Genomic DNA, 15,609 nt, shown 5'->3' with positions numbered 1-15,609 from the left:
GCCCGCCGCGCGGGCGGTGGTCGGAGAAAGGGGCGGGGTGCGTGCGGAGACCCGGGCAGAGGTCGGGGCGGAGGGGAGAGGACCGACAAGAAAGCGACGACGGAGGTCCCGGCGGCTGTCACAGGCCGAGCCCCGCGCCCCGCCTGCAGCTCGAGTCCCGCGGCAGGTACTGGGGGCCGCGCCCGCGCGCACGCCAGGCAGCGCGCCCCGAGGTCCCGCCGCAGGGGGTCCCGGGGACCCCTCGGCGACGCCTGTCAAAGCGGCGAGGGCGGGCGAGCTGCAAACACGCGAGGCTTACTTAGGGGCCCTTTTGGAATCTGGGGTTTTCTCCTTGCGTCTCCCCCGCCCCCTCCCCCCCCGGGCTTCCGAGTGTACGTGGGAATGCGAACGGCATGACTTCTAGTGACTTCGGTTTGGAGTTTGAATTGGGGCTTTGAAGTTTGTGCAAGCCCCAGGACCGGATGTGTCAGCCATTCCGTTTGAAAGCGGTGGAGCCTGCGCTCCGCAGGCGCCCCGGCGCGGTTCGGGGCGCGCGGCGGCGCCGGTGCGGTGCTTCTGCGGGTGCAGCTGCGCCCGCCGCCGGCGGGAGTCCAGGGGCCCGGGAGTGCGGGCCCCGGCGGCGCCACGGGGACCTGGGTTGCTTAGGAAGTAAGACGGGTGTAACCTGACTCCGACCAGAGATTCAGGTCCTGACCTTGATTTTTTTTGTTTTGCAACTGGAACTTTTATGTAAAAAAAAAAAAATTTTTCATTTAAGCCATCTTTGTTGTTGTTTTTAATATGACTCCTGTATGCAAAGCGCAAAGTCTTCAGGGGTATTTTGAGTTGCTGGAAATAATGTGTTCGGGGCAGTCAGTCAGTCAGTCATCCTTGGCCCTGTAGCTTCCTGACCCTTTTGTCCAGGTTTGTATTCCTTGTGAGACGACTTTGTGACAGTGGAAATTTTGGTTTTGCTTAATTCTCTGGAGTGATTTGATGACATTATTTGTTTAAAGCTACAGTTCATTTATTACTTGCAAGACTACTCCTCCACCACCCCCAAGTAAATTTTTTAAACTGAAAAAAAGTGTTCTACCATAGCAAGATTGAAATAAAAGGAGATTGTGACTGTGGTAGGTTTTGGGGTTTGTTTGTTTGTTGTAACTTGTACATATAACTTAGTTTTACAAGAGTTTTGCTTCTCTGAGTTTCCTATTTCTATGCAGACTGGACTAAAACTTAACTGGAAAAAAATGTTTGAAAGGAAACTATAGTTCACCTCCAGATAAAAATTAGACCCCAAAGGTGAGAAATTATGTTCAGCTGTCTTTATGATACATACCTTTTGGGTACAGTAAATGTTAACCTTCTGATCATCTCATTAAGCTGTGAATGTAGTAAGAAGCCAGCCACTGTAAAACTAACACACAGAGTTGTTTGGTGTGATTGCCTGACACAAAATAGGAGATCTAAAGTGGAAGCAAATAGAACTAAGGGTAGAGTAACATGCTCAACTTTTGTTTTATAACCTGGGTTTCTTCCCTACTTTATTTAAGGGGTGGATTATAAATTGCATAGTATGTGATGTAGTGGGCTAATCGGCATAATCAATTATTTTAAGACATGAATTTGATTAGCCAGAATGCTTTTTTTTAATTCATTCCAAATATAATAAAAATACTTCATTTAGAGTTAAATGCTGGTTCCCTTTTCTTTTAAAATACACTGCCACACACACCCCACACCTTGTCTTCCTTTTCAATTGGGTTTAAAAATCACTTCAATCTCTTGGTCGAAACACTGATTATAAGCAGTTGAATAAAATCAATCTCAATTGAACTTTACATCATACAATTTTTAATACTTTTAGGAAAAAAGTCTACCGGTGAGACATGAATTATCTTTATGTTAGAGTAGGAATAGTCTGAAGACCCCTTCTCCCTAAAGACCATGTTTAGTTGTTGTTGTTTTTAAGAATTGTGTGATCTTGATATGAGAATTTCCTTTAGCTTCTGTTCTTGTCTGTAGAAACTGAAAGTGTGGCAAGTACTCTTGTGAGGTATAAATTATATAACTATTACTAATTTTAAAAATTGAAGGTTTAGAATCTGGCCCACTTCTTCAGTTTCACAACTGAAATCAGTGGAGGTTTTGTTGCCTGCAAGTGGCGCCCAAGGGTTTTTCATTTTTCTTTATATGTAGTACAGAATTAAGAGTGTTTTTTTTCCTGTTGACTGTCTTTGAAGAAAAATTACAGTGTTGCTCTTCATTGAACAGGCTATTGTGAGTTTAGTAGATATAATTACCCTATCCTATTTTGGTAACTTAAAAAGGCCAAACTATCAATTTGCTGGCCCCACGAAAGAACAAGATATGCTGTACTTGTTAATGTTAGTTTTGTTTAAAACTGAAGTTATTACATAGCCTGCTTTTATATCCTCATACCCCTCAGCTTTCATTTCCTTTCAGAAGCTGCTACGCTAAAAATACAATTCTTAGTGACCTTTTACCAAAGGAGGTATCGTGCGTGACATCACCTAAAAATAGGTTTTTTCAGAATTAAGTTGGTGATGTTATAAAATAAATGGTTACATAAGTTAGTCTCCCATGAACTTAAAAGTTTTATAATATGAATTGTCTCCAGGTCTTTAAATCAAGTAAGAAACCAAATGTATTCTTCAAAGATTAATTTGATTAAATATAATTCTGAAAGAGAAATGTCAGTTGGAATTCTTGCCAACTTTTGTTTTCTTTCCATATCTGATTTTGGCAAGGGTGACTGGTTAACCAACATTCCTTAATACGTGACTTCCAATACACTATAATAACTCCATTTTGTTATCTACAAAAAAAACACCAGGAAGTTGCTCTGTTCATTGATAGTCTTTCATGTTGTCTGTATCAAACATAATATATTGCACGTTTTGGAAATCCTCACTGACATGGCAGACTTGAAGATTCCCAAACAGGGAGAGAGAGGAGTGTTCTTTTGCTTTCAACACAAGCAGGAGATCCAGCTGCAGCTTGCCTAGGCTGAGCCTGCGGATCAGTTCTTGACACTGGCTGTGTGCATTCCGAAGGAAGATAGGATGGGCCGGCAAGTAAAGGGGATTACCCTGACCTGAGGAAAAAGAGCTCTGCGTTAGAAAGCACGCTTGAATTTTGCAGCTCAGTATCAGTGGTCAGCGCTCTGCTGCTAAACCAAAGGGCTGGTGCTTTGAACTCACCAGCCCTGCAGGAGGACAACGTGGCAATCTGCTTCCATAAAGTTAGTCTTAGGAACTCTATGGGGCAGCTAGCTCTGTGTCCTTTGGGTCACTGTGAGTCAGAATCGACTGGATGGCAGCTGGTCAGTTTCTTGGGTTGGGGAACATTTCTGGACAAAAGGAATAGAAAAATTTGCCGTGGAAATGAAATAGTCTCTCGAGGCTACTTAAGAGCTGCAGCATTATGTACCTCTCACCTTAAAAGGCTTTTGCTTGTATCAGATACACGGAGTACATTCCTTAGATTTGGTTATTTCTCTCAGCCCTGGCCTCTTTCATCTCGGAAGTCAAAATGTCAAAACCACCTTAAAAGGTAAATGTGTTGAAGGAAGAAGGTATGAGGAAATTTATATGGGAACTTTAAAAAAAAATTATGGAAAACAAAAGATAATCGATTTTTCTAACTTTTTGAAGTCCCCTCACAGTTTTAGCAATAAATTTCAAATTGTTTTCATTTAAGAGATATATAATTTTTAGTATACGTACCAAAGAAATAGGAGTAAAGTTATTCATTGTAAAGCAGTGAGATTATTCAGGTGCGCTTTTCATATTGCAAAAACATGAGAGGCTTTTAATTGTATCTTCACATGTTCATCGAGCATATAGTTATGCTTAGGTGTTCTTTATAAAGTTGACTCTCCTGCCATCTGTGCCAGGCATGTCATGTACATCATCTCATTTAATTATCACCAGGGCACTCCAGGGAAGAGGCAGTAGTTGCTGTTTCTCGTAGGGGGAAGAAACTCAGCTGAGATTCTAAAGCCTTATCCAACTGAATGGCAGAGCTGGAGTCCAAAGCCTAGTCGATCTGAGCCCACGGCTCATTCTTTGTACCACTCTCAGTTGTCTCTAATTTTGTCTTCATATTAATTGTTTTGAGGAGGAAGTTTTTCCTCAGGAGTCGGAACAGCTCTCTCCTTGACATCACTGCCAGTACGCTTGCTGACATGCAAATGCTGAGGCCCAGAAATGGTACAGAGCAGTTAGAGGGTTGCAAACCAGGGTTGCTGTGAGTTTAAATCCACTTGCCGGCAGTGTTTTATATGCTGATGACTGGGAATTGACTGGAAGGCAGTGGATTGGGTTTTTATTTGCTTAAATATATAACACATGATTTTCTGTAACCTCGTCACCATATAATACAAGGGTGCTATATTTAGATCGCCCCATCAAATTAGATTGGGAATCTCTGGTTTTATAGGTGGGGCAGCTAACCACAAAGTCAGCAGTTTGAAGCCACCAGCTGCTCTGAGGGAGAAAGAGGAGGTTTCTCACTCCCATAAAGATGTACAGCCTTGGAAACTCAACAAGGGCAGTTAGTCTCTGTCTTATAGCGTCACTGTGGGTCAGAATCAACATAATGGCAGTGAGTTTTTAGGTCATGTTAGAGAAAAAGGGTAAAGGATCATTAGTTTGGAATGTTTCTTAGAATTTTTGATATATATGCCATGTTGAATCACGAGAGAAGAAATAACTGATAATAACATCACTGTTGATGAGCTCCACCTTTTGTTTTTGTTTTGTCTTTTTAAAGATTTCATATGAATCTCTACAAGTCCGTGGGCTAGGTAATAAGGGGGACAATCACCAAAGCCCATTCTCTGTGCTTGGTGGGAGATTTGAGTGCACATGTGTTTTATAATGTCGTGAGCATGTTTAAGTGTAAGAAAGAAGGTTGTCGAGAAGCAAACTAGACTGGATGCTCTACTTATTTGGCCTACAGCGCCTTTTTCAGGGGAAAGAAATCACTCAGCACCCCCCTGGTAAGTTTAATTCAGGACAGAGTGTAGATAACTGCTATTGCAGCCCCACTCGGGATGTCCCAGCACCACCCAGGAGCCGTTTCACCCACTTTTGGGAAACAGTAATCTACTACGGCCCGTACACTATTAAATTACTACAGTAGATGCATGGGTGCCTTCCCAACCTTTGAGGGATTAATTGGCCTTCTTGGCTAGTGGTTTGGGGTGGTAGGCTTGTTCTACCTTCTGCTTGCACCTTTGCTTGCCAGTGTCCTGCTCTTGTGTGTCTGGGTTAGGTAGGATAGATGGGTGTTGCAGTTTCGGGTCACAGAATCCTAGATAGAGAGGAGCTTCACACAACAGCCTGCAGTTGTAAGAGGAATATATACCGCAAGTTCAGGCATGGGGTTTTTTTTCTCCTCCCCCTTATAAGAAAATTCAACTGGAGGTATAGGTGTGGGGAACAAAAAATGGAATTATCTGCCAGTGTGGATTGTAAAATTCAATCTTTACTATTAGCAGCTGCAACTCTGCTTTAAAAAAAACACCCCAGCATAGGGAAATGTGAAATATGCTCTAGGCTGTGAAATGATCAGCAGGTATCCTTGTCTTCATTTATCCTCTGCCTGTCACAGTGGATTTCGGTATGCCTGGTATGGAGGGGAGTTGTGCGAGGGAATGAGGCCTCTGGGACACGCTGTTAGCTCGCTGGATTGAGAAAAGAGATGTTCCTGAGAGTACGCTTCCATCACCTGGAAATTATTCATGGGACAAGCAGACGTCTTAACGACAGGAGTTACGTCCCCGGAGCCACTGTGGTGCAGTTTATGCAGTCCACTAGATAAATTCTTCATATGAAATTCAACATGCTGCTGCTGTGTGTGTGTGTGTGCGCTGAGGACAGGGTAGACTGAATGGTGGGTTGAAGCTATACCCTGCCAAGTAGACAGTCAATACATTTCTTTATTGGTAAAATAATTGTTTAACTGATGTGTAACAAATAAGTTTTATATTGGTCTTACAGCATTTTGATATTAAATATCAGTTGCTAAAAGATTAGGAGCTAATTTAGCTCCTAGACTAGTGTCTGGTGCTCATGAATATTGAGACTCTCTTGAATACTAGAATGAGTTAATTTTTCCAAAGTGGTTATTTTTAGATTTGGGTGTCTGAAGATTGCAGTAACTTAATCAGGTACAATCTTATCGAGGTTCAGCATAAGACAAGTTTTGAGACAACTTCTTGAATTTGGGAACAAGCAGTTGACAATATTGGCCACTGTTATATAATGTGAAACAGTAATTAGCTTATGCTTAGTAACTGGATGTGAGTTACAAAATAATTGTAGCCCTTGCAAACTGTCAAATAATGAGAAAACAGAGTTCCTGTCACATGAAAAAGTCTGGATATGTGGGTTGGCAAACTCTTGGATGGGAGAACAAAGCCCTCTCTTGGGCTCAGGCCTTCTCTTATTCCATCTCCAGCACCCCCACTTCGGTTTTATTCATGCCCTTAGATCAATTATCAGCCACTAACCAGGGATTCCAGAAGCTGCATTTCCTTAGCCTTACTCTCTCCTAAACTCCAAAGTTATTAAATCTTCTTATATAAAACTTCCACTTGAATATCTTAAAAATACCCCACACTCAGTTATCTAAAGCCAAATTCACTACCTTCTGCTCTAAGCACTGTCCGTCTCCTGCAGAATCAGAACCTAGGAGGGATCCTTAATGCGTCCCACCTCCTTACATTCAGTCCATCGTCAAAACAGCTTTCCAATGCATTCCATTGATATAATGGCTAATATTCTTTACAGAGTCCCTGACCGGTCTGGTCCCTGCCTGGTTCATCTCAAATCACTCTGGCCCTTGTCTGTAGGATGGCTGCCTTTCACTTCCTCAAACTCTGCTCTCCACAGAGTTTCCTCAAACTCCTGCCACAGCCAGTGCACACAGCACACTCCCTCTACCAAGAAGCACACCCCCTCACTCCCAAGTTAACCCCTCAAATCATAGTCTGCCGATGCTTCCTCACAGAAGTCTGCCCTAATACCTCAGACTAGGCAGGTTCAGCTTGTTGGCTTCAGTAGCCCAGTGTGTTCCTGGGTACCACTGTTGTGGTTTACATTGGAGTTTTCTCATTTAAGGAAACTTGTCTTCCTTGTAAGAGCTGAGTGAGTAAGGCCCACGGCTGGGTAGGGACCAAGCACCCAGCGAAATCCTGGGCACAGAGTAGATACTCAGTAAATGTAGGTTGACTAGAAGAACACTAACGGGAATAACGGCATGGCACGTTTGTGCTAGTGAAATCAACTGCTTTTCCCTCTTTGGTCAGACAGTCTTGGATCCAGTTGGGAGGAGGCTAAACAGCAAAACTCTATAGACTATTGATATATCCAAATTGTACGTTTCTGATAAACTCATGAGGTAATCTGGGCTATTGGATATGTTAGGTCCTCCAGAAAAAAGGCAGTTTAATGTGGAATAGAGGAAATTGTTACTTTAAACTATGATAATTTGTTATAGTTAGGACAAGTTTAGTATCTGTGTGTAATTTTCAGCTACTAGGAAGTTGAAAATATATGTTTCTGGATAAATATGTACATAATTGTCATGTATTAATATTGTTCTTTTATTTTTTTTTAAGTTTTCACCATGATTTTTAAGCTTACGATGCTACTTTTAGGCTTCTTGTTCAATACTTCATCCAGAATTCAATAGGTAGTGATGATAATTCAATTTGAGATAATTTGGAGTTCACATTTGCTTTAAAAGATTTGCTAGGCAAACACTAGACAAGACTTCAGGAGCCAAGAACCCACATCACAGGAAACATTTCAAAGCACACGGGTGGTAACTGAACCCAGCAGCCTCCCTTATCTAGAACGTGGTTTAGCACTAAGAAGTAGGGATTGAAGGCTCTGCTCAGCCAACAGACTTGTAACAAAATCGCTCCTTTGAAGTTCCTTGATTTTACACCTCAGAAGTGTTCTAAGGGCACTCGCTCAGGATTCCTTGACAGGATGAAAGACATTGTTCTTGCAGCCTTGCCTCTTTGGTGCCCCTAACTTGTAGCAATTAAAAGCAGCCCACTAGAAGGGAGAACAGTGGGAGGCCTACAGGAGGCAGGTTCCAGGTCCCTGGGCTGGCCCCAGGGAATGGAATGTTGCCTAGGGGGCATGGCTGGGAGGCGCATCTGTCTGCTGGGCAGATTAGTTCCACATACCTAGGTAATCCCTAAACTTGGAGATTTATTAAATTACAGCCCTGTTCAATGTTATTTTCTGATTTATAAATTGAGTTTGATTAAGATTATATATTTTACTGTATAATGGCAACTGTGGCTCATTAAAAATTGCCACACCTCTATATAGTCAATGAATTGAAGTTAAAAACCCCCGTTGGGGGTCGAGTAACCCTTTCACAGGAGTCACCCAATTCATAACAGTAGCAAAATGACAATGATGAAAATAATTTTCTGGTTGGGGGGTCACCACAACATGAGGAACTGTATTAAAGGGGGCATTAGGAAGGTTGAGAACCACTGCTCTAAATTATCTCTATAATGTAGTCGCGAGTACTGGTTAGATGGAGGTGTACTTTAGAGTTACATATAGTTGGATGCTATGCATTAGAACTTATTGATGAGCTGTATGGAAAAACACATTTGCTATATTTGTTGGCCAGAGTCATTTTACATCCTAAAACATCTTAGAGACAGTAACAAAACCCTTTCCCAGCTACTGATGTGTCCCAGCCTTTCTGCTAGTTAGAGTGTGAGTAGACAGAAGAACACAGGACTGGGAGTCAGACAGTGAGCGCCAGCTTTGTAATACTGGTCAAGTTAGTACTTCGAAGTGTGTGTGTGTGTGTGTGTGTGTGTGTGTGTATAAAGTACCTTTTCTAGAAGGTCCTAAGAATAGGTGGCTGCTTATGAAAATACTTGAATGTCTAATGTTCTAACACATGCACTTGTATTTGAAAGAGCTAGTTCAGTTTCCTTTTCTTCCTTCAGAAATAGTTTTGTCAAATAGTTTTATTGTTGTTTAATTTCTGGATTTTCCTTGGTACTCTTATATCATAGGTTCCCAAACTTACCTGACTGCCCAGCCTGTTTTCAGGGGTAGAAAATTACTCAGCCCCACTTACCACCCACCACAACTAAAACCTTTTGTACTATAGCACGTAATCTAGGATAAAGTATAAGTATCTGATTTTGCACATACACACACACCTTGTTCCAGCACCCCCATTACCATGCCCACTTAGGAAAATACTATCTTAAATTCTTAGTAAAAAAGCAAATTATTTTCACTGAACCTTAATAGATTTTAGGAAGATATGACAAATTAATATAAATATTCCTTTAAAAGTTTTAATGTGACATTATTTTGTATTGTGTAAATATGTTTCAGTGATTGCTGTACTCTAATACCTACAGGCTGTTGCACTGTAATATGACTGGATCCTTATGATAGGTCAGAGATCCAGAATCTATAGAGGTTAAACTTTAGTAGTAAAATGATTGGGGAGTCCACTTGAAAGTAACAGAACAATTTATTTAAAACAGTATATCTTAGTTTGATAAAAGTTTTAACATTAACTGTATTGTGCATAAACTATAATAACTCACTGCCATCAAATTGATTCCGACTCATGGCAACCCTACAGGGCAAGTTAGAACTACCCCTGTAGGTTTCTGAGACTGTACCTCTTTACAGGAACAGAAAGCTCCATCTTTCTCTTGATATTGTGCATTCTGCTGTTGAATTTGATTTTTTTTCATGAGCGTCTTGTTATCTTAAGACTAGACAGAGATTTATCTTTTCAGTTAACACATAGTATTTCATCATATAGATGTCTCACTAATGAACTCTTTTCCTATCTTAGTTGTTGTGTGTTGTTGGGTGCTGTTGAGTTGGCCCCGGCTCAGCAACCCTATGTGCAATAGAACGACACACCGCCTCTGTCATGCACCATCCTTGCAATTGTTTGCATGTTTGAGCCCATGCTGCAACCACTGTGTCCGTCCATCTTGTTGAAAGCCTTCCTCTTTTTCACTGCCCTCCACTTTACCAAGCATGATGTTCTTCTCCAGGCCCTGGTCTCCCTGATTATGTTCAAAGTATGAGAGACGAAGTCTCGCCATCCTTTCTTGTCAGGAGCATTCTGATTGTACTCCTTCCACAATAGATCTATTTGTTCTTTTGGCAGTCCTTGATACTTCCAATATTCTTTGCCAACATGATAATTCAAGTGCCTCTTTATAGACATTTATATTGTCTCATTTCTGTTGTATTAAGCTTCAGTGATGAATCACCCTTGTCTATGCATTTCATATAATACATTCAGTTCCTTAGTTTAAATGTTCACAAGTGGAATTGCTGAGTCAAAGAATGTACGTATTTGCAATTTTGATCATATAGCCCAATTGACCCCCAAAATATCATGCCGGTTTACATTTACTTTAGCTTATGTACCTATTCCTGCCACCATTGGATAGCATTAAGCTTTCATTTTTGCAAGTCTGGTAGATCGGTTTCATAGTTTTTAGTGTCAGTGTACATCTTATTATACTTAAAATTTCATATTTTTGTGTGTACATATTTCTTTTGTGTACCCCCAGTGATTCATCTTTTTCTTACTGATTTGCCAGCACTTTTGTATAATAAGAAGGAATTCTGGTGGTGCTGTCAGGTGAGCGTTGGAGTGCTGCACGGTTGGTGGTTCAAGCCCCTGGCTGTTCCACGGGAGGAAGATGGAACTGTCGTCCCCCATAAAGATTGACAGCGCCGAGGAAGCCCTAGGAAGAATTACAGTTAGGAGTCAGAATTGACTCAGTATTGGTGTTATTTGTTTTTATTAGCTCTGGTATTTGTTGCAAATTATTTTCTCCCCGTTTGTTGTAGGACTTTGATTATCATATTTTTCAATTACAAACTTATGACCATCGAGTCAATTCTGACTCATGGTGACATGATAAGACAGGTAGTACTGCCCCTGTACGTTTGTGAGACTAACTGTTTATGGAGAGTAGAAAATCCCATCTTTCTCCCTCGGAGCTGACTGGTTAAAATCCACCTACATCTCTCCACTCCCATGACAGCTACCCAAGGTCAGGCCACTGGGACTCTTCCCAGTTCTTGTGAAGCCTCCCTGCTACCCAACTTCCTCCTTTGGGTTTTGTCCTCTTCCCTTTTCCTACGTTGTATCAGGATGCGTTTTTAAAATGCAGGTCTGATCTGGAGACATCCTTCCATGAGACCTGTTCATTTTCTCCATCTCCTGGCGTGGAGTCTTAACCAGTGAGTTACTTGACCCTCTAAAACCTGTATTTCCACCAGTTTGTCTGAAACGGGTGGGGGTGAGGGTGGTGATGATGGTGGTGATTAGATAACAAAGCACTGTGCTTGACTCAGTCAATATCATTGCTGTCTCAGACTATTTTGGAGCTCTGCTGTCACAAAAACTAAAAGCACTCAGCTGCTAACTGAAGGTCAATGGTTCTAACCCACCCGCTGCCCCCTGGGAAAGTGACAGTCTGCTTCTGTAAAGATTGGAGCTGACTGCCTTGCCCTTCAGTGTTGCTGTGAGTCTGAAACAACTCCATGGCACACAGCAGCAGCACTGTTGCAGTAACTTAAGATTTGCTGCTTTCAGTGTAGCCATAAGACTGGAATTAAGAAAACCTGCTTGTAGGCAATTGGACATCCCCTTACAGGTGGGTAGCAGGGAGCACATGAGCCAGTCAGGGTGCAGTGTAGCAACAATGAAACATACAACTTTCCTCTAGTTCCTAAATGCTTCTTCACCCCCACCCCCACTATCATGATCCCAATTCTACCTTGCAAGTCTGGCTAGACCCGAGAATGTACACTGGTACAGATAGGAACTGGAAACACAGGGAATCCAGGGCGGATGATCCCTTCAGGACCAGTGTTGTGAGTGGCAATACGGAGAGAGTGGAGGGAGGGTGGGGTGGAAAGGGGGAACTGATTAAAATGATCTACATATAATCTCCTCCCTGGGGGACGGACAACAGAAAAGTGGGTGAAGGGAAACGTTGGGCAGTTCAAGATATGACAAAATAATAATTTATAAATTATCAAAGGTTTGTGAGGAAGGAGTAGCCGGGAGGGAGGGGAAAAATGAGCTGATGCCAAGAGAGAGAGATCATATCTTTAAAATGATATTAGGTGATGAGAACGTTTTCAAGTTTATAAGTATATGATTGGATATTATTTTACAAAATGTTATTAAGAGAAGAGCAGTATGTTTGTTAGCAATGATGGATTTTGAGAGGAATTTTTCAATTAATTTCAATCTAATTTTGGTTCATTTTACTGTGAAAAACTTCTCTATTCCCAAATTGTATTAAGAAGAGACATTCCTGAAGGATAACCTAATGAGCAGCCTTTGGACATTGTCCTATGCTATAAAAACCTTCCTCTAAATAGGTACCGTTTGTGTTTTTTTTCTTGCTTTTTAACTTTAGAAATGCTTTGCTTTGCTCTTGATACTTGGTTCCTATGATATTTCATATTTAATTATATTATGGAAGTTCTTTACACACAACTTGAACACGGTTGACAGTTGCTCAAAAGTGTGAATTTCACTATTAATACTTTTTTTAATTGGGTGATTTAGGGCTCAAGTTCTGGAAAATAATGACCTTCATTGATTTCATTGTTGTAATTATATCCATTTGAAACATTCACCATTGCAGTTCTTCATATACAGAACTAAGGCTGTTCATAATCTATTACTACAGTAGTAATTACAGTTTGTCTTCAGTTCCCCGAGTGAAGAAACTGAAATCAGCCCCCTTCTGTCAGAACACATGAAGGTTCCCAGCTCTTGTTGTGATGATGTTATTCGGGTAGACTATTTGGGGGGGGGCACTTGGTACACAAAACATGGTTGTGTATGCGTGGTCAAGAGTTCAAATCTACACACTGCTCCCCGGGAGAAAGATGGTGGTTTGCCGTCTCGGAAACCAACCAGGGTTGCTTTGAAGTCAGAGTGGGCTTGATGGCGGTGAAGTTTGTATCGGCACTTTTCAAGACAGGCAAAATCCTTTTACATCCATTGTCTTGGACCTGCTAGCACTGTCCTCCAGCATGTGTGGCTGATTGTGATAGTCAGCTTTTGTCACCAGCACGTAAGGCAGTAGACGGTCATCTGTGCTATGCACACTTAAATCTTCCTACAGCTTTCTAAGTGGACAACAGATCATTTCCTCCAACTGCCTGACGATTTGCTAGGAGAGTTTTAACTAGCGCCGAAGGCACAGGAGAATAAAGCTTTCCCAAGTGGGGCTCAGGTCCCTAAAGGCAGTTTTGGCAACTATGAAAAAGTGTTTTGCTTAAGAACTTTCTCATCTCCCTCTTATTTCTAGGCCAGGTTTTGGTGAGATGATACAGACCCATTAATGTCTGAAGTCAGCTTATCTCTGAATTCAGCAACTTGCCAAAGAAATGTGATCAGAATTACATTGTATAATATAATGTTCTTGTTGAAGATTCCCCCAAACATGGTGTCACTGATTCTAATTGCTAAAAGTAAATTAGTAGGCATTTGTTTTCCAAGTTGAGAATATAGTTAATCACACTGAACCAGAATGAAATGTTTTTACCAAATCTGCCTGTGTTCCTTCCTTTGTGCTCTCTCTCAAGCACATAGGAGGGGGCTTCACAGTTTTTGTGGAAACTTTCCATTATCTGTTAATTCCATTTTTCCATGAACCTTTTGAACCCCCTCAAACACATACACCGCCACCACCACCACCACCACCACCTCGCCCCAGCCCTACCACCAACCCCACAGGCCTTGTTGTAAAGTACTGCCATTTCACTGCATGCAGCCTTCACAGACTGCATGCTGCCGAGTTGGTCTGGTGCTTGCTGTCCTAAGAGCTTAGGTGAGCTGCTCCAACTGACTCCTGTGCTGTTGCAGGAGTCCAGTGTGCTGGCACCTTTTAACCCCCCAGTTCCTCAAGGCTTTATTTTTTTTTAGTTTCGTTTTTATAGACTCTTTATTGAATATTAATAGAGTTTGCCCTTGCAATCAAATCTTAATATCTACCTATCCTCTACAGTATCGATGCTGGACCTTTGTTCTGTTCTCCGGTGTAGTGGCTGGTGGGTTCTGATTACCAGCATCTCAGCCAGCCTCTGAGAGCTTAGCCACTCACTCACTGCCAGTACTGCTCTTTTCTGCTTGGAGCTGATTTCCTCTGCGCGTCCTATCAGGTTACCTCTGCCCCAACTGCATCATTTCGTGTGTATTCAGAGCACGTATACCAAACCCAGAGTTTAAAACACCATCACTAAAAGTTAGTCTCAAAATGTAGTTTTGTTACTTACTGATTTTTTTATTACCTTATCTAGAATTAAAAATACACACACACACACATACACCCTATGGGAAACCAAGCCTTGGTATTCTCCATTGTGTCATATACATGTGAATGTTGGGCATTGAATAAGGAAGACTGTAGAAATATATATATTTAAATTGTACTGAAGAAGAATATTCAAGGTATCATAGACTGCTAAAAGGACAAACATCTCTTTGGAAGAAGTAAGACCAAGAGTGCTCTTCAGAGGCAAGGATGGCAAGATTTTATCTTACATACTTTGAACATATTGTCAGGAGAGACTGTCCCCTGGAGAAGGACATCATGTATAGTAAAATTGGAGGAGTGGCGGAAAAGAGGAAGGCCCTCAACAAGAGGAATGGATTGACGTGGTGGCTGCGTCAGTGGCTTATCAGGCCTGGGAACAATTATGAGGATGGTGCAGGACCATGCAGTGTTTTTGTTGTTGTGCATAGGGTTGTCGTGGGTCAGAGCTGATTCGATGGCACCTAGCAACAACAACATGGGAACCCTAGTGGCGTAGTGGTTTATGTGTTGGGCTGCTAACCAGAAGGTCAGGAGTGTGAAACCAGCAGCCACTCTGACTTTCTACTCTCAAAGACTTATAGTCTGGGAAACCCACAGGGGTAGTTCTACCCTGTCCTGTGAAGCTGATATGAGTCAGCGGTGAGTTGTTCTGCTTTGTATGGGATGGGAGATTGCTTGCACTGATACAGCTGTAGCACGTAGGCTTTGTGGGAAGTTTCTGCTCAAGTAATATATTTAAACTGTTCGTCTTTCTCATATTTTAGCCTCATATGCCAATCTTTAGAAATCCTGGCTTGTTTAATCTGTCATTAAAATATCATCTTGGCAGTATAGCTTTCTTCTACAACTCTTTTACCTATAAAGAAAAAATGGGTTTAAATTGTATTTGTGTCAGTCTTTATGGGGTTCAGAGAGGGTGGTCACTGTGGAAACATGGTGGCATCACCGATTTAAGACCTTTAAGGATTGCGAGTTACCTGGACTGTGGAGGGACAAGACTCTTCTTCGATGCGGTGGCTTCCACATCCTGCTGCGTGGCTCAATCACTAATTTGGAGGCTCTCAGAACTGTGGGAAGTAGAAGCACCCCTGATCTCCTAGGCCCTAGGCAGGAACAAATTGGCTTCCAGGCTACAGCAGAATCCAGGCAGAATCCCCAGCACTGATTGTTGAAAGTATATCCTCTAAGAATTGTTTCTCCTGCATAAGACTTGCCCC

General features: G+C 41.9%; 1 protein-coding gene across 1 annotated transcript in view; it reads left to right on the top strand.

The window, feature by feature from the left end:
- Nucleotides 1–461: 461 nt before the first annotated feature.
- The window catches only part of MAP3K1 (mitogen-activated protein kinase kinase kinase 1), a 76,060-nt gene continuing 60,912 nt past the window's right edge, over nt 462–15,609 (top strand). Inside the window, exons 1-2 of the mRNA XM_004703709.2 lie at nt 462–648; nt 2,008–2,038. Coding sequence (XP_004703766.1) covers nt 462–648; nt 2,008–2,038 — 218 coding nt within the window. The remainder of the gene's footprint in view (nt 649–2,007; nt 2,039–15,609) is intronic.

This window comes from Echinops telfairi, unplaced genomic scaffold, assembly GCF_000313985.2.
Source record: "Echinops telfairi isolate 266 unplaced genomic scaffold, ASM31398v2 ScPeMD7_7469;HRSCAF=8507_1, whole genome shotgun sequence".
In the NCBI taxonomy this organism is placed as follows: Eukaryota; Metazoa; Chordata; class Mammalia; order Afrosoricida; family Tenrecidae; genus Echinops; species Echinops telfairi.
This window is presented reverse-complemented; position numbering and strand designations above follow the sequence as displayed.